Below are 25597 nucleotides of genomic sequence, written 5' to 3'. Positions count from 1 at the left end.
AAAAGCTTCAAAGAAACACAACCAAATACCTTTGCCTCCCTCAATAAACTTCCTAAAAAAAAAAAAAAAAAAGCCATGCCCTTATTCCAGACTACATGACCTTCAGGGTTCGTAAAAGGAGATCTCAACATGGAGCGAGTCTAGCTCAGAGTCTCTTCTCTCTCTCTCTCTCTCTTTTTTTTTTCCATAAATTTCCTTTAATGTTCATTTATTTTTGAGAGAGAGACAGAGACAGAGACAGAGAGTGAGTGGGGGAGGGGCAGAGAGAGAGAGAGAGACGTAGAATCGGAAACAGGCTCCAGGCTCTGAGCTGGCAGCACAGAGCCCGATGCGGGGCTCAAACCCACGAACCGGGAGACCTGAGCCGAAATTGGACACTAAACCGAGTGAGCCACTCAGGTGCCATTCTGCCTCCCTCACTGTCTTCTTCAGAGCACAAGTCAGGTTGCTACCTGAATCTGTCTCCCAAATTGCAACCCTAATTGCTCAAACGAATGTCCGCGTGCTTTAATTTTCAGTGAATTCTTTCTTTGTCAACATTTTGAGCTGATAAAGCACCAACTTAAAAGAAAAAAAAACTACATCAAAGAGTCTAGAATTAAATACATTTGCTAAAGTTTTGGCCAAATACATTGCACAACTGGTCTCAAAGTATTCTAATTTTAGGTTCTGCCACAAAGGGAAAACAGCTACTGTGAACAAGAAGGTACACTTCTCAATGGCTGGCAGAACTTAAGGTCATTAAATTCTCAAAAAAGAAAGCTCAGGGATGCCTGGGTAGCTCAGTCGGTTAAGCGACCCACTCTTGATTTTGGCTCAGGTCATGATCTCATGGTTCATGGGTTCAAGCCCTGAGTCAGACTCCACACTGACAATATGGAGCCTGCTTGGGATTCTCTCTCTCTCTCTCTCTCTCTCTTTCTCTCTCTGTCTGCCCCTCTTGCATGCTGTCTCTCTGTCTCTCTCAAAATAATTAAATAAACTTAAAAAAAAAAAAAAGAAAGCTCAATCAGACTTAATGTGCTTTTCACCTTCCTTCTATTCTATCCACAACCTAAGTTATTCAGGTTTTAGAATTATGAAGAAAAGCACAGAAAGATTCTGTGATGTTCCAGAAAGCACATGCCAAGTGGGTAGGAATTCAGGGTGGGAATGAAGAAGTGGTTGGATTAGAGGAAGGACAGAATGCAGGGAAGAGACTGCCTCTTGGTGAATGGTGTCAGATGTCAGTGACTTTGAGGTCTGTGTTGCAAGGCCCAGGTCCCAGACCTTGACCTACAAAATCTAGGAAGAGGTGTGGGTTACTGAATAAAGCACTAGATTAAAAGTCTGCATTCCCCAACCTCCAGGAACTTGTGAATAACAAAACAAAAACAAAAACAAACAGATATGAAAAAAAGGTTGATTTAGCTGAATAGGAGATGGCCGGGCTTCATTCTGGCTTCAAGTCAGAATACCAGTGTTTCAGAATTGAATAAAAGCAAAAAAAACAAAAAACAAACAAACCAAAAAACCAAAAAACCCCATACAGTCAGCCTTGAACAACACAGGTTTGAACTTCACGAGTCCACTCAGATGCAGATTTTTTTTTTCTAGAACTACAGTACAGTACTATACTAGTACAGTACTATACTGTACTAGTACTAGAACTAGTACAGTACTATAAATGTATTTTCTCTTCTTTGTGATTTTCATGACATTTTCTTTTCTCTAGCTTTAAGACTACAGTATAGAACACATAAACATACAAAATATGTGTTCATTGACTGTTTATGTTATTGGCATGGCCTCCAGTCAATAGTAGGCTAGTAGTAATTAAGTTTTGGAGGAATCAAAAGTTATACACAGATTTTTGCTGTGGTTGGCGCGCCTAACCCCCACGTTGTTCAAGGGTTAACTGTATTTTCAGAAGTTATTTATTACTTCATTCCTGTTATAAGCATGAACTTTAAAAGGTACCTTATATTGGTGGAATACGCAGGCACTGACTGACATTTTCCAGGGTGTTAAAACATTGGGTGGGCTCTTGCATAATTACGTTTTGGGTTTATACAAATAAAGTCTTAGCATCATAGACATTCTATAGAAATTTCTGTTCACGCTGGGATGTTATTTCTGATGTAAGGGGGGCCTATTTCAATATGTTCACCTCACTGAATATAGGCCATAACACAGAGCCTGCCTTTAAAACTGGGGGGTTGGCATCATCCGAGCTGCCCCTTATGACCTGGTGACGAATTATTGGGGGTGATGGTGGGGGGTCCGGAGCTGATGGCCAAGAAAGAATTCTTGGAGATGTCTTTGGTACAAAAAGGTGATTTTATTAAGGCATGGGGACAGGACCCGTGGGCAGAAAGAGCTGCACTGGAGTTGTGAAGAGTGGCTCCTTATATACTATGGGGCTGGGGGAGGTAAAGTCAAAAAGGAAGTTTCCAAAGAGATTTTCATATGCTAAAGACTCACAGATTACCGGTGGCCTAGCTATTGTCAAGCTAAGGTTGTTTTCCCCTCTAGCAAAGCCTTATTAACATTAAGACAGTAGGGAGAAATGTTATGCTCTGTATTTGCCTCAAGTATTTGTCAATGGGCTGCAGGTTGCAAGGAAATTGGATTTTACCTGTTTTTTTCTTCTTGCCTTTGTTCCCAATATCACTATGGAAGGGAAGGGGATGTTGGGGCTCCAGGAAACTGAGTCTGGAGGCTTCTGGAGATTAGGCTATTGATAAGATTGCCTTTTTCTCGTAATTTACTAAGATATTTGTAAACTGATAGAGACTCACATCCTGTATGACTGTGATCTCTATCAGTTAACCATTTGTTTTCTTTCCTTTCCTTTGTCCTCGGGCAGCCAGGAGTGCCTGAGGAGTGCCTGAGGAATACAACTTACCCCTCTGCTAGGCCCTGTAGGACAGACAGCAATGCGACACATGAAATTAAAGGAATTCATGCCAGGGTGTGACCCAAGATCAAAACGTTTCCCACCCTCTCCTCTCCCTTAGTCCCCCCACACCAGCAATTTGTAACTTTCCCAAAGAGGCCCTCTGTTTAAACAGGCTAATGAATGAATACCTGAAATCCGGAAATGTGACTAGGTAATTAGTGGAAGGTGAGGCACAGTGAGCAGATGGAAAATTCTGGGCAGTGGGTGGGGTGGGAAGCCTTCCTGATGCTCTCAAATCACACTGCCTGCCCTGAGGCTTCTTAGGGTCAATATCAACCTGTGGCAAGGGTCCAGCAGAGAACATCTGCCAATGTTAAACACACTGATCATGGGGCGCACTCTACAGGGTGGCAGATTAAAGGGGAAAAGACCCCCCAAAATGCAGGCCTTTTACGTTGGGTGTCTGAAGCACTCAGAACACTTTATAATTATGATCCTATTGGGTATTTAGAACAATTAAATCTCTTTGATAATTAAAATCAATACTCAGCGGGCATTAAATTTATCCGCTCTATATGCACTGCATTGGCTTTTAGTCCGTGGAGGGGCTGTTGTCTGCTAATCGGTCCTTACTTCCTTACCTTTCTAACTCTAATCTGGTTATAACCGTCATTTTTATTCTGCCTAGAAAGGATACAGCTTGTTTCTCTCTCCCTTTTCTCTCCCAGAGGTGTGAGTCGTGTTTCTTTTCGCCTCAGAGCTGACGGATAGTTTCTGAGATTTAAGTTTTCCCTACTTTTGTCAACATTTCCATCGAGAATTACTCTTGTGTTCACGGCCAGGCTGAAAGGCGTGTTTGTTTGCGGTTTGAAGTTCCAAAAGTGGACCTAGAGCTCTTCTTGGCTGCTGTCCGTAGGGCTGGACATTGTCACTGACTGAGGCCAGCGTGCCCTGGAGGGAATAAGCGACTCGCTCAGGTCTGGGTGTCCCAACCCTCCAGGCAGCGAGCTGGACTTAAAAGGAGGTCCCGATTCGGGCCTGGGGGAGGGGCAGAGGTCCTGTGGCCAGAGCCCCGCCTCCCCCACCTCATTTGGCCGGGACTCTGTCTGTAGGGCCCTGGCCTCTGGGGACGAAGACCACGGGCGGGGGGTCCTCCAGCACTGCCTGACCTTCTCTCCGAGCGGGAGCCTTTGTCCCCCACCCCCTCACGAGCCGTCCGTCGGGTTGCATCTGACGTGGGGGCTCCCTCGGTAATTACAAGCAGCTCTGGCGGCCAGTGGGAAGGCCACCTCGCCAATGGAGCCGTCCCCCAGGACTGTGGGCAGGTGAGGGGGGAGTCCAGGGAGGGGCCTGAGGTGAGGCGGGGCGCGGGGCGGTGCTCGGGAGTGGGGGCGGGGCGAGAAGTAAGGGGGCAAAGTTGGAAGTGAGCAGGGACGCGGGGGCGGACACAGGCGTAGGGGGCCTGGGGGCAAATGGGCGGGGCTGGGGGTGGTGAGCCGGGCCGGGGCGGGGGCCGCCAGGGGGGTCCGGGCGTGAGGCGGGGAGGCGGGGCGGGGGCGGGGGCGGGGGCGGAGGCCGGGAGGCGGGGAGGGGAAGTGGGTGGGGCGCCACCGGGAAGGGGGCGGACCCGAGGAGGCTTGGGGCCCGGGCTGCGGCGGCGGCGGGACAGGCGCGTGGCCGGGTGCAGCGCGATGAGCGGGGCCGGAGCCGCTCCGGGGGCGGCGGACGCGGTCCGGGGGCTGCGGGTGGACGGACTGCCCCCGCTGCCCAAGAGCCTGAGCGGGCTGCTGCACTCGGCGTCGGGCGGCGGCGCGTCGGGGGGCTGGCGACACCTGGAGCGTCTGTACGCGCAGAAGTCGCGCATCCAGGACGAGCTGAGCCGCGGGGGCGCGGGCGGCGGCGGGCCCCGGGCCGCGGGGCTGCCCGCCAAGCCTCCCAACCTGGACGCCGCGTTGGCCCTGCTCCGCAAGGAGATGGTAAGGGGGGCTCCGCGGGTCGGGGCGAGGCGGGGGGGGTCCCCGTCCGGGCTCGCCGTCCCGGGAAAGTTCGCCGGGACTCGCGCTCTGCTCCGGAAGTCCGCGCGCCCACCCGCCCCTTTCTGGCTCTTTTGCTCCTGGAGCCGGCGCCGAGTGAGGGACCCTGTCCTCTCTGCCCACGGTGCAACCCTCACCCGGGGAGGGTCCCCACTCAAAAGGCAGTTTTCGGAGCCCGGGCGCCCCAGGTCCGGCCCCAGCTGGCTCGGAAACGGGAGGCGCGTTGTGGGGTTCGCTCGTGGCCTCTGGGCGGACGCGGCGCGCCGCGGTCACTCCTCTCCCGAGTGAAACAGACCTCCGGGGTCAGGGAAGGGCTTTCACTTCGGCTGCGGGGTGAAGGGCTGTGTGCGACTGTGTTTTGCTGCCTGGGAGAGGACAGTTTTTTCCGCGCGAGTGTAGACAGCAGATTGGAACAGCCCTCGCCCCCCTCCCCCGCGCCCCAGGCGGCGCGTGCAGAATCCGATTACTTCGGGATGGCTCCAGCCTCGGATGGCTCCAGCCTCAGATGGCTGTGAAGGCGAGCGCTCGGCCCATCCCCTCTCAGCGTGGTGGAACCGAATCCCCCAACCCGCTTCCCCGTCTGGGTGAAGCCCGTGTGGGTTCTTCGGGTCGTGTCTGGGCGCCAGACAATGGGGCTTAGCTTTTTTCAGTCCTTTGGAAGTACATTTGGCGATGTGGACCGGGACACAGGATTTCAGGTGACGCCAAAACAGGGCAAGGGCTGGGATTTAGGTGACCTCGAGCCTTTCTCCAGCTTTCTTCAACAGGCTTAGGCTAGGCCAGCGGAGAACAAACTTCCCTCCTTTCTAACTTCCCGCTGGGCCCTGATCACCTACCCCTGGCCACCGGGCTTTCATCTTGGAATCGGCCCCTTCCTTTCACTTAGTGCAGGTTCTTATCCTCTTTTAAGTACAGGTAGAAACTTTATTAAGGAAATCTAATACATGAAAGCTGCTTTTTTCCTAAGACTCAATTTGCCAAAAAACTTATCACAGAAATCCTTTGTAGATGCATCTAGTACGTTAAGATACTGTTTAGAAACAACTTACGCCTTTCTTTTTTTCTTTCTTTCTTTTTTCAGGAGCATATCCATTCTGAAAAGTGAGACTTAATTAAATCTGGAAAAGCAGCCTTGTTTTTTAATCAATTAGATATTGTCTTCCCACTCTGTGGCTGGCACTGAAATTGTGATTTCCAGTTCTCTCTGAATAGATTTTCTAAGCTTCTTACAGAATGACTCAAATTCCAAGACAACCGTTTTTGATTTATTAATAAACATTCATTGAAACCAGCATTGCACAGCTAGTGAGCTGCATTTTAAGTAGATAAATCTACACCTAGGATGTTTACAGTCGGGATTTAGATGTGGCACAAATATGGGGGTGAAATGGGAGTACTCATCCCGGGTTAATTAAGTTCGACACTGGAACAGACAGGAAAACCTCAGGGCCACTCCTTTTCTGAAGCTCTGGTTCATAAACACACTCTAGTGGCTTGGGAGTCGATGTGCTATTCCCAGAAGTATTTTTCCAGGTCCCTCCTGGTGCAGCTGGAGAACAGCCACAACCTTATAATTATGCCTTGGACCAGAGCTCTAAGTATTTGAAATGCAAGGAAAAATAAACTGCTATCTTTGGTCAGTCTGATATTTAGCTGAGATAAAGATAAGATATGGCTACAGGCCTTGACAAGTTCTTTCACAGAATGCCCCAAGGTCTTTAAAAGTACTCTAGGTGTTTGGGCTTTTTTTTTTTTTTTTTAAATTTTTTTTTTCAACGTTTATTTATTTTTGCGACAGAGAGAGACAGAGCATGAACGGGGGAGGGGCAGAGAGAGAGGGAGACACAGAATCGGAAACAGGCTCCAGGCTCTGAGCCATCAGCCCAGAGCCCGACGCGGGGCTCGAACTCACGGACCGCGAGATCGTGACCTGGCTGAAGTCGGACGCTTAACCGACTGCGCCACCCAGGCGCCCCTGGGCTTTTTTTTTAATGTTTATTTATTTTTGAGAGAGAGAGAGACAGTGTGAGCTGGGAAGGGGCAGAGTGAAAGGGAGACACAGAATCCGAAGCAGGCTTCAGGCTTCAGGCTCCCAGCTGTCAGCACAGAGCCCGACGCGGGGCTCGAACCCACGAACTGTGAGATCATGACCTGAGCTGAAGGCTGAAGCTTAACCAGCTGAGCCACCCAGGCGCCCCTCTGGGTGTTTGGGCTTTAAGAGATTTACTAGCCTGGGGCAGTGGGGTCCAAGTAGTAACTTAAACGGAGTTCATTCCTGAATTATCTGGAATAATTTGTGTTGATCTATTTCATTGGAAGGCCCCGAGGTCAAATCTGTGTTGAGGGATGTACTAGAAGTCCTGGCAGAATGTGATTAATCCCTTTTTGAAAAAGTCCTGTGCAGTCACAGATTCATGTGATTAATCCTTTCCTTTTTTTTTTTTTTTTTTTTTTAAAGTCCTGTGCAAGCCAGCGGTGGTGGTGTCGCAAGGCCTCTCTGATAATCAACAAGGGAATAGCGCAGATTGTACCTTAAAGAGGGAGCGGGCACTGGGAAGGTGGGTTCCAGAGAGCCTCAAGTAGCGTGGGAAAGGTTGAAGTGGAAGACTGGCACAGAATCGGACTTTGAGGAATTAATTTGATAGCAGGGTGCAGAGGAAGCAGGAAGTGGGGGGTGCTAGAGGTGTGCTTGGAGAAGGTGAGAGCCTCCAGCGGGGTGGAGGCCAGTGACCGGGAAACAAGAAGCAAATGAGAGACACTTCTCTGAAGCAGAAAATGCAGGAGTTGCCAGTTAACTATTCGAGTCTGGGAGGAGACGTTAAGCTTTTTTTGGAAAGTGCAGCTAAGCAAAACAATGACAAGTTCCTCATAGACCTAGCACCCGGAGATAATCACTGTTAATAGTTTGGGATATTTCCTGTGTAGGCACAATGTAAATGCTTTCTGTACATCCGAACTTCTCCATGAGATGGATACTCAAATTCTTCCTTCCTTCTTACCTCCCTCTTTTTTCTCTCTCCCTTTCTTTTCTTCTCTTTATTTTTCCTTCCTCCTTCCTCCCTTCCTTCCTTCCTCCCTCCCTCCTCCCTTCCTTCCTCCATCCCTCCTTCCTTCCTTGCTCCTTCCTTCCTTCCTTCCTTCCTTCCTTCCTTCCTTCCTTCCTTCTTTTTCCTTCCTTCCTTCCTTCCTTCCTTCCTTCCTCCCTCCCTCCCTCCCTCCCTCCTTCCTTCCTTCTTTCCTTCTTCCTTCCTTCCTCCCTCCCTCCTTCCTTCCTTCTTTCCTTCTTCCTTCCTCCTTCCTTCCTTCCTTCCTTCCTTCCTTCCTTCCTTCCTTCCTCTTTCCTTCCTTCCTTCCTCTTCCTTCCTTCCTTCCTTCCTTCCTTCCTTCCTTCCTTCCTTCCTCTTTCCTTCCTTTCTTCCTTCCTTCCTCCTTCCTTCTTGCTTCCTTCCTTCCTTCCTTCCTTCCTTCCTTCCTCTTTCCTTCCTTCCTCCCTCCCTCTTTCCTTCCTCCCTCCCTCTTTCCTTCCTCCCTCCCTCCCTCCCTCCCTTCCTGTATGCTTGACACACAATGTTAACATTAGTTTCAGGTGTACCACACAGTGACTCAAGCCTCTGTGTTCTGGCATGCTCACTACAAGCGTGGCTACTATCTGTCACGACACAATGCTATTACGATGCCACTGACTATATTCTCTATGCTGTGCCTTTCATCCCTGTGACTCATCTCATTCCAGAACTGGAAACCTGTACCTCCTGGACCTTCACCCATTTTGCCCATCCCCCCCACTCTGTCTCCTCTGGCAACCATTGGTCTGTTCTCTGTATTCTTGGGTCTGTTTCTGCTTTTGGTTAGTTTGTGCATGTTTTGCCTTTTAGATTCCACATGTAAGTGCAATCATATGGTATTTGTCGTTCTGTGTCTGACTTACTTCACTTCGCATAATCCTCTCTAAGGTCCATCCTATTTCCATATATTTTAAAAAATCACTCAGAATTTAATTCCCCTAAGATCACAGATTCAACCAGATGTGTCCCAAAGCTTTGTTTTAACTCTTGCATTGTACTGCTCGCATGCACAGGCACTCCCACCGACACAAATACACACGGATCGCATTATACATTCTTAGTTGCATTTTCGGGGGCACATCTTGCAAAGGTTTTCCTAGTCAACACATGTTACAATGTCTTCAGTAACTGCAGAGTCTGCCATTGTGCAGGAGAGCAATAACCTTGCTAATCCATCATTGGGAAGGTGGGGTTCATTGCAGCAAGGGGGGAGTCAGGAGGGGTGGCTCCTTTAGGGGGAAAGGTGGTTTGTCATTACGTCAGTGGAGGAGTATGTTACACATTTAAAAATGAGGAGCTGGAGGCTGGAAAAGAGGCTTGGACCTGGTGATAAGAGAGTGAGGGGTGGGGAGGATGGGTCCGGGGCAGTCTGGGCTCTGAGGGCAGGGGAGCTGTGTGGACTTGGTGGTTCCCTGCTCCGCATGGTGCCCGCTGTACCGCCTGAGTTAGCACTTCCTGTTCTAGGAACCCTCCTCGGTGAAGCTTTGTCCTGCTGCTGTGGTCCCCGCCCTGCCCCGGGGCGGGTGGGGGGAGTGGGGCCATTTGGGAAGCGGGGAGGGTCACACATAATACTGCGCTCTATAGCTTACCTGCTCTATAGACTGGAAAAAGTCCTTTAAGACCAGAAGCTGAGTTCGTTGTTTTGTTTTTTTTTTTTGTTTTTTTTTTTTTTTTAAACATCAGAGGATCTTTTAAAATCACATTCAACAAATGTTCGTTGGGTGCGTGTTAGGTGTAAAATGCTATGGAGATCCAAGGAAACTCTCTAGCCATTTCAGGAGCGTTATACCATCTGGGAGATGTGGTCATCTTTACACAATAGGAGTGCTGCCGCGTAGATCACCTCTCAGTTTTCATGCCTGGGCTCTCCGTGTGAGTGATAGTAACTCGGTCTGAACCAGCTCTTGCTGAAGAAAACTCTCGAAGGGCTGGATATATACAGAGACAGACTGGAACCAGGGCCGATGGGGCATCCGGGAAGCCCACCGTATTCTCCTCCCCCCCCCCCCCCGCATCATTTTATTTTTTTCCCACATTTTGGACCGTGGCTATTAACAGGGTCCACACTCAGTTTCGGCCATGCTTCTTAGTTCCAGTTGGTAAATACTGTGTGGAAGGACGCCAGCAGGCCCAGCTTGGGTGGTCTGGCCAGCGTGGGCCAGCCAGTAGTGACTGAGGACAGGATCGCATTTTACTAAGATAGTGTGACCATGTGGATGGGGTAGGGGTGGGGTGGGGGTGCTGGAGTTCCCCCCCAAAGAAAGGCCAGTTAGCAGAAATAGAGCAGGGGCTGCTGGACAAACTATGTATCCCAGACCTCTTTCTACATAAAAATACTTTGCCCTGAAGGGCCCCCCCAGTTTAATAGACTCTTACCTGCTAAGCGGATAAAGCCATATTTGCTCACTGGATCTGGGTTGGCTCTTCAAATCCTTGCGTGTGGCTGCAGGACACTCTGGACTCTCAGTGTCAGCCGGGACCCCCGACACACACTTCCCTTGATGTTTGTACACAGACCACCCATCCAGCGGCTCCATGACATTAGCTCATCAAGTTTGAACACCCCAGAGAGTCACACGAAAGCATGGACAGCAGATTCTCAGATATGGGGGGCAGGACATCTTTGAGGGGCTGCCGTCCTAGGGATTCTTGGGATCCACCTCTTACACCGTCAGGGGCAGGTTCTAGCAGCTTTGACTTGGAACCTCTTTTTTTTTTTTCATGTTTCCTCCCCCCCCCCCCCCCTTTAAAACTGTCAAATAGCTATTTTGGTCACCAACCCGGGCGTGAGTGGGAAGTCATCCACACAACCTTTGAGTGCCTGGGCTGCGGTGGTTTAGGCGAAGAATTTAATCTGATTCAATAAAGCTAGATTTCTGAGACCAGCAATGCTTCTCTTCCCTGCGTTTTAGTTGAGAGAACAAGTACATGTCCAATGAGTTTGTTCAGTGAACTGTATTCCACGAGACGTGTGTTAGCTTGAATAGCCCGCATTCCCGTGGATTTCAGCTCTTATCCTGCACGTGAAGCCGGTGTGTTAGGGGATTTTAGTCTTTAAAAGGGTTTATGGTAAAGGTCCAGTCCCAAGTCAGGCCTGTGAAATGCCATCTGGAATAACAGCATTAGCCTCCGGTTATGCATTAGCATTCTTGATTGATGTTGATCACAGGAGAGCGGCATGTCTGATGACCTTTAATACCGTCTTTGTGTGTTGTGTTCCCCGAAAAATGGACCACCAGCCCCAGAATCCTCCGGGCTGCTTGCTAAAATGCTAATTCCCGGGCCTCTTCCTATACCAGCAGTATCAGACTAGGAGAAGACAGAATCTGCATTTTGAACAAGCTGTTTAAGAATTGGGTAGCTCCTGGGGCACCTGGGTGGTGCAGTCAGTTACATCCTACCCGTGATTTCGGCTCAGGTCATGATCTCACGGTTGGTGGGATCGAGCCCTGAGTCAGGCTCCGTGCTGACAGCGTGGAGCCTGCTTGGGATTCTCTCTCTTTCTCTCCCTCTCTCTCTCTCTCTCTGCCCCTCCCCTGCTCCCGTGCTCTCTCTCTCTCTCAAAATAAATAAACTTAAAAAAATATATTAAAAAAAAGAAAGATTTGGGAAGCTCCTGAACCAGGCATCAAGAGCTCCAATTCTGTTATTAGATTATGTGGTATAATTGAAGCAAGCATTTTGCTATTTTCAGCTAGAGATCCCTTATGGGGAAAATGAGAATTAAATGCCATATAGGCTCCCTTTGGCTATAACAATATAATTCTTTCCCCCTCCTGCCTATATGGGTCTTGATGGTGCCTGCAGAAGTTTACTCTGTCATAAAATAGTGTAGGCACAAGTGCAGGACCTGCCTATTGCCATGTGCTTGGTGTCCCTGAGGACACCACGTGGTGTCTGTAAATTCTACAAAGAAAAGGAAGAGCAGCACAAGGTTGTTGTTCTTGGACCGTGTTCATCAAAAATTAAGCTGTCTAGGGGCGCCTGGGCGGCTCAGTCGGCTAAACGTTGGACTTCAGCTCAGGTCATGATCTCGCAGTTGTGAGTTCGAGCCCTGCGTCGGGCTCTGTGCTGACAGCTCGCGGAGCCTGGAGCCTGCTTCCGATTCTGTGTCTCCCTCTCGCTCTCTGCCTCTCCCCGCCCCAACCCCGCCACGCACGCGTGCGCTCTCTCTCAAAAAATGAATAAACATTAAAAAAAAAAATTTTTTTTTTAAATTAGGCTGTTTAGGCTGTAATTACTCTGTATAGTACTTGTCCCCACCCCAGGATCCACCCAATAAAAGCACAACTAGAAAGGTGTATATGTATCATAGTTTGTGGGGTGGGGGCAGGTGCAGCAGGGGTGGGCTGTGGGCTCACTGGTCTGGTTTCATTCGCTTTTGAGGTTATCTCTAAGTGAGGTTGCACTTCTGGTCCCAAGATGTGACAGTATAGAGATCGAAAGATATTTTTTTCATACCACTTTAACTTTTATGTATTACCTGCCCCGCCCCGCCCTGTAGAGATCAGAAATGGATATCTTGCCCGAAGCACAGCCCTTCTGCTTTTCCCCCACTTCCGGTTAAGGGCATTCTGGGAATGCGAAAGTGCCCCAGTTGTTGGCACTTTGGGCACCTGGTCACATGCAGAGGGCCTCGAGCCAGCAAGTGCTGGAGCATTTCTGTGTTGCTCTGGGCCAGCGTGTCTGTAGATCTTGGAGGCTGCGTGGCCAAGGAGGTTCAGGGAGGGCTCAAAGAGAGGACATTGGCCCTTGTGCATGCACTTCCCGCCCACCAAGCAGCATTTGGAGGCTTTGCGGCCTTGCTCCTGGAATGCCCACCTGAACTCCACGGAGACTTCAGACCTCGGCTTGAAAAGCTACATTTTTCACGATCCCGTGTATGAAACCCTACAGGCGGACCACAGACTGCACGAAGAGGAAACCAGCCGTGAGACTGGCTGGGTCAGATATTTGCCCCCCAATTACCCAGTGTCTTTCTCCAGAGCCCCGACCTTCTGTTCATCTCATTCATTGCCCACGGGCTCCAGATGTTTCCAGGTGATTAGTAGGCAGGGCTCATAGAGGTTGTTCTTTTCTTTCCTGTTGCTCGTTCCCTCATAGACCCTTAACCCAGAGATGTACGTCCTCCTCCAGGAGCTTTGGAGACAGAAAAACCCTTAGGCCTCCTTATGGTTCTACTGAAATTCATTCAGGCATGTGGCCTTTTCTGTTTCTGAGTGCTTTCTGCTCACTTCCCTGATTGGCTCTAAGAGCCATGCACTGGCCTGATTTTATACAGTCTCGTCTGCAAGGATTCTGGCAGGAAGCACTGCCCTTGACCTGAGAAGGAGGGGTGGGGAGGGAGAGCCTCCGTCCTCTGACCAGTGCTCTCCAGGGGAGAGGCAGCCTCTGGGGGACCCCAGGCCTGTCGCAGCCTAGAGAGGCTGGACTGAGGATTACCGAAATACATTTGAAAGAGGATATTTGCTATGTTCTTAGGTTGTTGACTGCACTTAGAATTAGAGATAAAATAGCCAAGGTCATTGCAGTTAAAGAGAAATGGCAAGGTGTTTAACAACTCTCATAACCACAGATAGGCAAAGTAAAACAATAAGGTGTCATGTTTTATCTAAAAGACCAGCAGAGGGACACCTGGGTGGCTCAGTTGGTTGAGCGTCCAACTCTTGATTTCGTTTCAGGTCGTGATCCCAAGGTCATGGGATCGAGCCCCATGTTACCATGTTAGGTTATGCGCTGAGAGTGGAGCCTGCTTAAGAGTCTCTGTCTCCCTCTGCGCCTCTAACCTGCTTGTGCTCTGTCTCAAAAAAAAAAAAAAAAAAAAGACTAGCAGAGATTGAAAAAAATGATTATAGTAATGGTGAGGATTTGGAGATATAAACACCATAAAAACCGAATCTCTTTTGCTTTTTATGTCAGTTGTCTGAAAAACTCTGTCTACTGACATGAGGCTTTCTATATATTGTCCAAGAACTTGGTTTTGGTTTTAGCTTCAGATTTGCTCCCCGAACTGCATCTACGCTTGCAGAGGGGGAGTTCCAGTTAATTGGATATCATTCAAGAAAATGACAACACAGACCAACCTTCAGATGCATGTTGAGTTCCAGCATGTTTTCAGGGGCCCTTGGATCATGTTTTTTCCTCCAGTCCCACCTGATTTCAACATCAGTTGTGTCCATGTTTCACTCATTATCTTGGGCAGTGGCCTTTTTTTAGGCTTTGGATACAAACCCTTGAGGAATTGTCTCCTGTTTGCAGGCCCAGGACTGGGGAGGGATTGGAAGGAAAGCGTCCTTTTCCTTTCTCAACCCCTTCTGCAATTTCATTTTTATAAATTTTTCTTACAGTAATAGTCACACAGTGGGTAATGGTACTTGTACTCAGATATGTCTTGCAGTGATACAGAATAGTGATCGAAACTCACTGAAAAGCGTGTGATAACTATATGAACCTAGATGTTCACAGTACGAAAAAGTAAGTTGCACAGACATGTGTATACGTGATATCTAGCTAAACAGCTTGCATAAACATGGTGTCTTGAGGGATACATACTAAACTGCTAAAAGTGGGTATCTTTAAAACAGTTCTTTTTTTTTTTTTAATTTTTTAACATTTTATTTATTTTTTGAGAGACATAGAGACAAAGCACGAGCAGAGGAGGAGCAGGGAGAGAGAGGGAGACACAGAATCTGAAGCAGGCCCCAGGCTCTGAGCCATCAGCACAGAGCCCGATGCGGGGCTTGAACTCACGAACTGTGAGATCCTGACCTGAGCTGAAGTCAGATGCTTAGCTGAATGAGCCACCCAGGCGCCCCCTAAAACTGCTCTTAAAGTGTGGGCTGGGGGACGTTCAGGGGCCCCTAGATCCTTTTCAGTGTCCATAATTATGTGGTTGTCATATTGATAAGTGAGTGGTTTTAAAATATTACCTAAGGAGGGGGCACTTGGGTGGCTTAGTCGGTTAAGTATTGACTCCATCCCAGCAGAGGTCTTGGTCTCAGGGTCATGAGTTTAAGGCCCGGGCTGGGTGTGGAGCCTACTTAAAAAAAAAAAAAAAAAAAAAAAGAAAAAATTACCTAGGGAAATGTATCAACATTTGGAAGGTCTGCATAATTCAGTGAGTCAATTTTTCACAGTTTTCATAGCACTAATGCTTGCTGTTACAAAATCACACCTGGTTAAAAGATCCATTCAAAGTGCAAGACTGATGGTTTTAATGTAACAGCATAAAAAGTCCATTGGCATAGTTTCAAATTCCACACTGCAGCCAACTGAAGGGTAGTGTCCAAGAAGAAAACCCACTGTTTTCTAAAAGGCTATTACATATCTGTGTGAGGCCAGATTTTCTTCATTTACTTCAACCAAAGCAACGTGTCACAAAGGATCAAATGCAGAAGGAGATAAGCCCGGCATTAAAAAGATGTACAAAGTAGTGGCGTTCATAAAAACGTTATGTTGGGGCGCCTGGGGGGCTCAGTCGGTTGAGCGTCCGACTTTGGCTCAGGTCATGCCCTCACAGTCTGTGCGTTCGAGCCCCGCATCTGGCTCTGTGCTGACAGCTCGAAGCCTGGAGCCTGCTTCGGATTCTGTGTCTCCCACTCTGTCCCTCCCCCACTCATGCTCTGTCTCTCTCTCTCTCTCTGTCAAAAATAAATAAGCATTAAAAAAAAGTTATGTTAACATGTAATGGGTATATTATTTATGTTTAAATGGATCAATATGAAAACTCAGTCTCAATTTCTAATAAGGTAAATGTTGACAGGTATAATACACATAAATGACAGCTCTTAGGGGCCCTCAATAGTTAGAGGTCCCAAGACCAAAACATTTGGAGACAGCTGCTTTAGAACATGGGATGAGGGAATCATGGTTCACATAATTATGAACCATTGACGTTTTAATATGACTAGAACGTTTTATTTTTATAATGGGGAAAAAGTAAAAGAATGTGCAAAGCCATCACTTCATTGGTTCGAGGGAAGCCAGCGTGGCCTGGAAGAGGTTGCAGAATGGGCTCCGTCGGTGTGGACGCCTTTAGCTGTGAGCAGTAAACACACTGAAACCACCTTACGTGGTAGAGAGGGCGTATGGGCGAGTGGAGAGCTGCAGGAACTGTGGGTGTGGCTTAATCTGGGGGTGCAGCCACGCAGCCTGGTCTGTTTTCTGTCTCTGAATCACCCTGACTCTTCAGAGTGTAGTCCTCAGCCCGGTGAGCCTAGGGCACGCACAGGAGACGAAAGAGACCAAGTAACCCAAGTGCTTTTCCACCCAGGAGAGGACAGTGCCACGTAGGGGCCACATGATGGACTGGAAGCTTGCTTAGTGAGCACAGAATTACGGGCCTCCGGGGAGTTTAGAAGTCCTTCAGGGGCCGGGCGCCTGGGGGGCTCAGTCGGTTAAGCGTCCGACTTCAGCCAGGTCACGATCTCGCGGTCCGTGAGTTCGAGCCCCGCGTCGGGCTTGTGTGCCGACAGCTCGGAGCCTGGAGCCTGCTTCCTATTCTGTCTCTGTGCCCCTCCCCTATTTGCTCTCTGTCTCTCAAATATAAAAGATAAAACAAAAAAAGCCCTTCAGGGGGATCTCAGTCCAGCCTGAGCTGCCAAGTTAATAGCCCCTTCCCCTACTGGATCAACACCAAAGAAGTCTTTCTCTTGGGTTTTCCTTTGCAAAAGAGTATGCAGGTCAGCGTCCTTCGGTCACCGCGTCCTTTTTTCAAAAACCAGGTTACGATCCATCAGGTCACTGCATTCCAGCCACGCAGATACCCGCTGGACGCCTGGATCAGACTTGGGGGCATTTCCCAGGTCTTCTGTAAAATAAATTCGTTCACAAGCCATCCGTGTGTGCTTAGTCATCCATTCCGTTTTTGAAAGGTAACTTTGAAAATGGTCTCATTTAAGTTAATACACATTCATAGTAGAAAATCCAGAAAGTTCAGAAAAGCCAAATACAAGTCACCTGTGACGTTAGCAGCTTGCTCCCTATCCCAGCTGACACGGCGACACCTCTTTGCCCAGCTTTGGTCAGCTGTGCGGGCAGTACAGGCTGGTGGTCAAAGCGCCGACCTTGGAGTCCTAAACACGGGTGCCGCTCCCTGCCCTCCTACCGTATGCCCTCAGTCAAGAGCCTTCATCTTTCCGGGCCCCAATTTCCTCATCGTAACAGAATCGGCACCTACCACACAGAACAAGGAGGAGATTATGTATTTGTGCACCACCGAGATTTTCTTCTCTCCGGTCAATCCCTAGAAGGGAACAGTTAGCTGGTTAAAAGTTGTGTGCTATTTTAAGGCTTTTGTTGCCGTTACCAGTCGGACCGCCGCGCAGGTTTCACAGGCATGCAGCCCTGTGTGGTGTTGCCTACATGATATGCTTTTTTTGTTGTTACTAGTGTTTTTTTTTAACGTTTATTATTTTTGAGAGAGCGTGAGAGCACGTGCAAGCGAGGCAGGGACAGGGAGAAAGGGAGACAGAGAATCGTGGCAGGCTCCGGGCTCTTTGTCAGCACCTACCCGACGCTGGGCTCGAACCCACGAACCGTGAGAGCATGAGCCAAAGCCGGACGCTTACCTGAGCCGCCCAGGTGCCCGTTATTCCTAGGTTTTAAAATTGAGAGCATCGTGCTCGTTGAGAAAAAAATTAAGCAATGCAGAAGGCTATAAATTCCCAGTCCCACTTTCTAGAGGTAAGTTCTGCTAACAGACCTTTTCTCTTCCGGTCAGAAGCTTGCACGTGTGTGCTTATGCATATAAAGTGAATTCCTACCGTGTACTGTTTGGTAACCTGAGCTTTTGCGCTCAGCAGCACACGTGGGTCACTGTTGTGGGTCACTGTTGTACCCAGCTGCTCACCCTTTGAAATGACTGCCTAGTTTTTATTGTATGACTTTACCCTACTTTTTAAAACCAAGTCCCTACCACTTTATGTTTCGGTGTGAATTTTCATCCAACAAACCTTTTTTTGCATCTGTCCCCGTATTTCACACCACCCCCTTCCCCGCCTATATTATAGCTCATGGTTCTTTAGTTTCACTTGGAATCTGTGCAACCCTGCCCATCTGTGAAACCCTGCCCATCTTAGGTTGAGGAATGCGGTGGGGAGATAATGGTCTGGTGTGGCAGTGGGGGGGGGGGTCATTTCAGAGCCGGTCCCAGTATGATTTACTGAACTAACCCATCCCCCGACGTTGACCTGCTTCTCCCCAGCCCCACGCACAGAGCCTGCTGCGGCTATGGAGCAAACACAAATAAAACCGATTCTTTTTGTCTCTGTTGTGTTTCCTACTTATTGCTGGATTTGGGAAGAAGTTGCTTTTGTTTATGTACTGGTGAGTCACCCCAGCTTGTAGTTTCTTAAAACTATTTTTCTTAACTACCACTTATTTCTAAAAAAAAAAATACCCTAAAGTTTTTTGTGATGCTTTGTTTTCAGTCATCAAAAGCTTCCTTTTAAAAAGTTCCTTTCATCTTCCAAGACTTGTATCCGAATGGTCACGTACCTGCTGGAATTGTGTGAAAGTTGGGAACAACACTCTGACCCGCGACACCTTCCGAAGGTAGAAACTTAGCACCCCGAAACCCGGCTGGGAACCAGTACCCTGTCCGATGTGACGTGTATTCATGTGGCCAGTCTGTTGGGCGTCTTTGAGACCATTTCGAGGGTGATTCAGGATTGTTGGGCCCCATTGTTGGAGATGTGGGTTGCTGAGCCACCTGTGCGTTGCAGCAGGGGTGGGGGGTGGTGGGGAGCTCTGTGCAGGGGAAAAGAGAAGAACATGACCAGGAAGTTAAGCAGGAAGCCCAGACAGAGAGAGGAAGGAATGGCATTAGCAGTTTAAAGCAATGGAAGCTAGCTGATTGTTCTTAATTGTCTTGAAGGTCTAGAATAAGGGCTACAGATTACACGGTCTTAGAATATTCTGTAGTTTTCTTCAATTATCTGAAGTTTTGCAATCTGCTTTCACAAAAGAGCTGTATTTTCTGAATCCAGCCATGAATTAGATCAACTGGCCTTCAGGGACATGTGGGAGCAGATCACTAAGGTGACAGGCTTCCCCTGCTTGTAGTATGGGGACAGTGGTTGGGGGGGTTAGTGGGCTTCCTGAGGGCTTGCCCCCACCCCAGTCCTTTTTTCTGGAAGGATGGGTTCTTGTTCGTGGGTGATTTAATCACGTTCTGAAACCACTCTGCAGTTGAATTCTCTTGCATGGTCCCTCTCTCCCCTTCCATATTCTCAGACACCCATCCCTTCCCTTCCCCCTTCAAGGTTGAGAGTTTGATTTCTGGAGCTGTCCTGAGTCTCTCTCCCTGATGCAGACAGTAGCTGGGTCACTGCATGTGGGCTTGTCCTACATTAGAAGAAAGCAGACCCATGTGCTTACTGGCAACACAAGGCAGGCAGAGAAGGTGGGGGGAACTGGGGAACACCGGTGCCTCAGCCAAGGTCCGAAGAGCGGAGGAGAAGCTGGCGTTGGGCCGGGCAAGCAAAGAGGCTTTAACACAGTGGGGACAGGTCCGGGACAGTCTGGGGAAGAAGGGACCTCCGGCCAACCGTTGCATGAGGTGCAGGTCGGAGAGCGCAGATTCAGACCAGATTATAGAACGCTGCCTAGGGATTTTCAGTTTGCCTCTAGAAAACGTAAGTTAAAGTGTTGAATCAGCCACCGCCGAGGGAGAGGCGCCCGGCCGGGAAACTGACTTGCTCGTGTAGCTACTTCCCTCCTGCCCGCCGAGTTCATTTGGAGGATGGCTGGTAACTCAGAGGAGTTTGGTCTAGTGCCTGCAGAAGGCACTGAGAAACCGGGGTGTGTATAGGCATGTGCGTGCACGTGTGTGTGCTTAAATCCCTGTTAACTTAGTCTAAGCACTTGGCGTCTGTTCAGCAGGGTAATAGGTGTGTGCAGGACGGAGCTGTATTCCTAGGCGGGTCCGACCTCCGTTTCTAGGCCAGCGTTCCACCCGATGACAGGGCAACTTGGTGCGTCATTCCAGCTGCTGCCGCCCAGAAAGGTCCAGGACATGATCCTGACTCGGGGCCTGGAAGACCTTGGACAGGGCACCTGAAGAGAAAAGCCTGGGACCACAGGTCTTTGAGTTGTGCGGAGTCAGAGGAAGTTAGAGCCTCAGAAACCCGGTTAGCGGTTGTTAGGGCTGTAGAGCCCCGTGTTCCCCTGCGCCCCCCTGGGCCCACGCCCACCCTGCCCGGAAGATGAAGGCCAGGCCTGGTCCAGTACTGCTCCTTCTGGTTTTTCCTCATTCATTTCCAGGGTGGGAAACAGTTTTGGGATTGCCCAGCCCTACTGGTATTAGAGTGACTCGGTAGAAATCGCTTCAGGATTCCAGATGAATCTTCTCTGACTTTTTTTTTTTTTTTTTTTTTTATAATTCCGGGCTAGTTAACATCCAGGGTTGTATTAGTTTATGACTTTTTTAAAAACGTTGGTTTAGGGGCGCCTGGGTGGCTCAGTCGGTTAAGCGTCCGACTTCAGCTCAGGTCACGATCTCACGGTCCGTGAGTTCGAGCCCCGCGTCGGGCTCTGGGCTGATGGCTCAGAGCCTGGAGCCTGCTTCCGATTCTGTGTCTCCCTCTCTCTCTGCCCCTCCCCCATTCATGCTCTGTCTCTCTCTGTCTCAAAAATAAAAAATAAACGCTAAAAAAAATTAAAAAAAAAATGTTGGTTTATTTTTGAGAGAGACGGAGTGTGAGCGGGGGAGGGGCAGAGAGAGAGAGAGAGACAGAATCCAAAGCAGGCTGCGGGCTCCAGGCTGCCAGCTGTCGGCACAGAGCCCGACGGGCTTGAACCCACAAACCATGAGATCGTGACCTGAGCTGAAGTCAGATGCCCAACTGACTGAGCCACCCAGGCGCCCCTAGTTTATGACTTTTTAAGCAAATACTACTAAGACTCTAAGAGGGTGTGGCTTTCTTTATTAGAGTTTCCATTCCTTGTATTAAATCCTAGCGCGGACAGTAGGTATGTGTGAACTTGCCAAGTCAGAGTCTTGCAGTTCGGTTACTGTGTTCAGACCCGGACACTATGGAGGAGCCCTGGGGAAAAAAGGAGCGAGTCCCTGGGGAAGGGACTAGTTGGTTAACGGACCAGGACATCATTGCGAATAGTTGAAAGACCCGAAGCTACTGGCTGGAGAAAACAAATCGTTTTTTCCAGGTGGCAGACCGAAAATTACCTTCAAGTATTTAAAAGGTGGTTAAGAGAAATGAGATTTGTGTGCGTTGCATGATGGTCACACCTAGCATCGGGGGACCTAGAACCTAAAGGCTGGGAGATTTTGACTTGGCATGCTGAAGAATTATGGCTGTTGGAAAATGAATGAGCTGGCCTGGAAGGTCCTCCTTTGGAGGGTTTGAAGTCAGACATTTGAGGTCCTTTCCTGTTCGAGAGTCTGCAGTGAGCACCCTGGTCCTCAAGAAGCAGGTTTGCTGGCTAGTTTCCAGCTGGCTTGTGACTGCCCTGGCAGGTGACCATCTTCCACCAAAGATGGTCACGTGGTTGCTGCTCTGTCTGCGGGATTGAGTTGGGGCAGGAGGAATATGGCTCCACACGGGCTGCCTGGTACATCCTGTTCCTGCCGTTCCTTTCCAAGATGGCATTCTGCAGGCTGGCAGAGTGGAAAGAATCACGAACAGTAACAACAGTAGCAGCTGTCACCCTTCCCGGAAGTTGAACAGGATGTCCCTGGGCTCACAGCTAGGGAGTGGCAGAGCCAGCATTTGAACCCAAGCAGGCAGGCTCCAGAACCCGCGCTCTGCTCCCTGCTCTTCTGCCTGGCTGGCCTGAAAGTCAGTGCTCACAGGAGAATAAGTACAAGGGGCCCAGGGAAGACAGATACTTGTGTCAAGAACACTGGCTTCGGCGCCAGAACTGGACGTCCAGATCGTCTGGGTAATTTTCCAAACACAAAGGTCGGGAGCCCGCTTTTCCTCGTGACGACATGTGCACAAGCTAATCAGGAACAAGAGTGTTGGTGTCCGACTCTAGGATGTGGCCCTGTGGCCTGGGCGTCTTTTGGCTTACCCACGACTTACCTAGTCAGGGTGGGCTTCTGACAGTGGATGCCATCCAGCCAACTCTGCCCTCTCAGACCCTCTCTCCTGAAGTCTTCCCTGAACGTCTTGGCAAAATATGCTAAGTCAAGGTGCCTTGGTCCCATTTCTGTGGTCTACTCAGCTAGAGCAGGGAGACAGCCAGTGTTTCCTCGGCAGTTTAGCGTGGTTGAAGGGTGTGAAGAAAAATCTGGGACTTAACACCCAGTCTTAGTCATGAGATGAATGCTGCTTTCTGGACCCCCGCTTCCCTTGTGTGAAAGTCGGACCGTCTTATATGGCGGGTCTCGTCGCCGGGTAATTAGGCTGTAGACCTTGTCTTTCTCGGTTTTCTGCGTGCACATTCCCATGCCTCTTCGGTGCTTTAGCCCTTGCTGCACAGGAGACATTTGATGACTGTTTACTAAAATGGATGGGTAGCTCATTGGACCCCTCCCAGTAGCCCCATAAGAGAAATGATTATTCCCTTTTGTCATCAGCCAAGGCCTAGAGCTGATGCATGGCTTGCAAAAGGGCCAAGAAGCAGGAGGCAGGTCTCCTAGCATCTATGTAGAGTTTCTCCCCTTACGACTCGCAGGGAGGTCTACAGCTCAGCAGCTCTGTCACCAGCGGCCCCACACCCGCCGGACCCGAGGCCGCACAGTTAACAATCACCGCAGGTGATTCTCGTGCAGTGGCATCGGATGCACTGGGCTGGGCTGCATTTCCAACTGGATTAACCCTTCTGTCTTTGGAACTGATGGAAACACTCCATTTCCCAGGCTGACTTGTGCTCTTTCCCTTGGGACAAGGCTGTGGGAAGAAGGGAACTTGAAGGTGAACAAATAGGTGACTTTCAAGTTACTTGATAAGCCACCAGTGGTGAAAGTGGTTCCCAGGAGAATCTGTGGAGGCCCCCAGGTCTCACTAGACTTACTCAGTCGCCTGCTCTGGGGAGTGATCCTTACAACCATCTTTGGGTAAGACTGACCTTGTCCGAAGAGAGGGAGTCGGAACACTTCTCTTGGGGGCCCGGAGGCTGAGCCGGTCAGAGGGTGGGTGCTCCAGGGCGCAGTGTGTGACACTGACAGGCCAACCGCTGTCACTGGCAAGGGGACTCTTGTCCCAGAGAGTTGAGAATGATTTTGGTGTCAGGGAGGGCACACGCGGGTCCCCTCTGAGTCTGATCATGAGGAAAGGACACACTTGTATCTTGGCGTCCAAAGGGAAACCAGTTGGGGCCACCAGAAGGCGTAGCACTGTTCCTTCCCAGGGCACGCCCGGGTGCCAGGGTGAATTCCACAGGCTGGGGCCCGCCGCCCCGACGGTGCGATCCTGCCCTGACACACTGAGTAACGTCTGAGGTGTGGGCATCCCACAATTAAGGTTTTCTCCAAATTGGAAAATCCAAAGCATCCGAGTGATGCCCTGCGTCGTCCACGGTACGGAAAGAATGTGCTGGCACGAGCAGATTGCTGGCTGAGCGTTCGACTAAAATTAAACTCCAGTGCTGACTTCTTGTTTTTCCCTCCCCCCCCACCCCCCGCTCCCCTCAAGGTTGGCCTCCGCCAGCTGGACATGTCCTTGCTCTGCCAACTCTACAGCCTGTACGAGTCCATTCAGGAATATAAGGGAGCGTGCCAGGCAGCCTCCAGCCCGGACTGCACCTACGGCCTGGAGAACGGCTTCTTCGAGGAGGAGGAGGACTATTTCCAGGAGCAGAACGCCCTCCACGATGGGAGGGAGCGGGGCCCTCCACGGGACCTGCCGCTGCCCGTCTCCCCGCTCTCCAGCAGCGACTGGATTCTCGAATCCATCTAGAAAGGGTTCTCCGCCGAGAGGCCACTGGTGCTACCGGACCACCAGCATTTGCCTCTCCTCTTGAAGAAAGCTCCTCTCCTCCATCGTGGGCGGTCGTCGGGCGCCAGCGGCCGGTGCTGTCAGTTTAATCTGGAGGACACACGTGGCGGGGTGTTCTGGTGGCCGGAGTTTGTGCCTGGGCGATCCAGAGGTGCCCAGCCACATCCTCGGCTCCGTGGTACTCAGGCGCGCCTGCCGAGGAAGGATCTTCCTCCATCCTTTCCCCCGGGGGACACCTTTAGGGGCGTTTTGCGCAAGGCGACTTTTACTGGTTCGTTACTTCCTTAAGGGTGGTGGGCGATTTGCACCCTCTGTGTTGTAGGAACTGCGTCCAGTTTGCAACGCAGGGAAACTAGCATTTCGCGGCTCCCCTGCCCCTATGCATTCGGCAGCCTTTCTCGTCTCTGTCTTGTGAGCGTTTAAGGCCCCGGGTTGGGCTTTATTTCTCTGTAAGCCGCACTGCTAGCTGCCCAGGTGACTCAGTGGAAGCTTTTTACCAAAAAAGTAAACATTTCAGGTCCTCCCCATCGACTGCATTCTCTTCACCTGTCGAAACAACTCCTATCGTTCCTTGTCTATTCTATGGAGGAGGGAGGGAGCTAATACGGAGATGTGTGAACGTGGGAAGCTGGGGCAAGCTCGTGTTTTGTGTCATTCACTGAAAGGTGGTGGCAACCGTTTTTGTTCTGAAAGATTCTGAACGTGAGCTAGTATATTAGCGATCCTGCCTCTTCCACTCAAAAACAACGATCACCTTAAGCCTTAATATATTTATTAAAATCCTTCATGAACACTTTACACTTTGTAGGTTAAAAACGAGGATAAAATGCTAGACTCTCTGACTGGGGTTGTGTGTTCTTTTGGTCTGAATGCCGAATCGTCTGTTTCCAGAACTTGAATGCATTGAATCCAGTAAACTACTGAAAGCGAATTACAGTTTGTTTTCTTGCCATTGAGAATTTGAAAGACGCTCCGTTCCTCTGTTGATTTATTCTTGGACCACGCAGTTGGGTCTCAGCGCTGCTCTGTCTCTGACCACGTCAGATCCCCCGCCCTCTTCTTTCTTTTGAGGTGATAATTGCTCATTAGCGTCTCTTTCGGGTTAGAGAGAGGAGGTAAAACTAATCCCCAGGAACCAGCAGTCGATAGCCTGCTGTGTACGGGATCGGACCGTGTGTTGGGATCTGGGGTGAGGCATGCATGCAGAGAAGGAAGAGCATTCCTGCTGATCTCCTGTGTTGAAAGTAGTAGTTAAATGAGAGATGGCAGGGGCGCCTGGGTGGCTCAGTCGGTTAAGCGTCCGATCTCACGGTCCGTGAGTTCGAGTCCCGTGTCGGGCTCTGTGCTGACAGCTCAGAGCCTAGAGCCTGTTTCAGATTCTGTGTCTCCCTCTCTTTGACCCTCCCCCGTTCATGCTCTGTCTCTCTCTGTCTCAAAAATAAATAAACGTTAAAAAAAAAAATTTTTTTTTTAAATGAGAGATGGCAAACTGCCTCCAGTATGTGGCGCAATCGTTCAGGGGGGACAAGAGAATTAAAAGTGGCAGGACTGGTGCAGTCTGGTCATCTACCGGAATCTTTGAGGTGGGGCCCCTACTTAACAAGGCGTCGAACCTCAGGTTCAGCTGTCCTCAACCCTGACCACGTTAAGATCACGTGGGGGGCTTTCAGAAGAATATTGATTCTGGCTCAAGAACCCCTATCTCCATTCTGATTT

At 49.7% G+C, this 25597-nt stretch overlaps 1 protein-coding gene across 1 annotated transcript; it reads left to right on the top strand.

Moving 5' to 3' along the window:
* Nucleotides 1-4572: 4572 nt before the first annotated feature.
* Nucleotides 4573-24803, top strand: FAM89A (family with sequence similarity 89 member A). The gene is made up of 2 exons (XM_030335220.1): nt 4573-4857; nt 23579-24803. The coding sequence occupies exons 1-2, from the start codon at nt 4573-4575 to the stop codon at nt 23840-23842; spliced, it is 549 nt and encodes a 182-aa protein (XP_030191080.1). The 3' UTR covers nt 23843-24803.
* The last annotated feature ends 794 nt before the right edge of the window (nt 24804-25597 follow it).

The sequence above is a fragment of the Lynx canadensis genome, chromosome D2 (genome assembly GCF_007474595.2).
Source record: "Lynx canadensis isolate LIC74 chromosome D2, mLynCan4.pri.v2, whole genome shotgun sequence".
Taxonomy (NCBI): domain Eukaryota; kingdom Metazoa; phylum Chordata; class Mammalia; order Carnivora; family Felidae; genus Lynx; species Lynx canadensis.
This window is presented reverse-complemented; position numbering and strand designations above follow the sequence as displayed.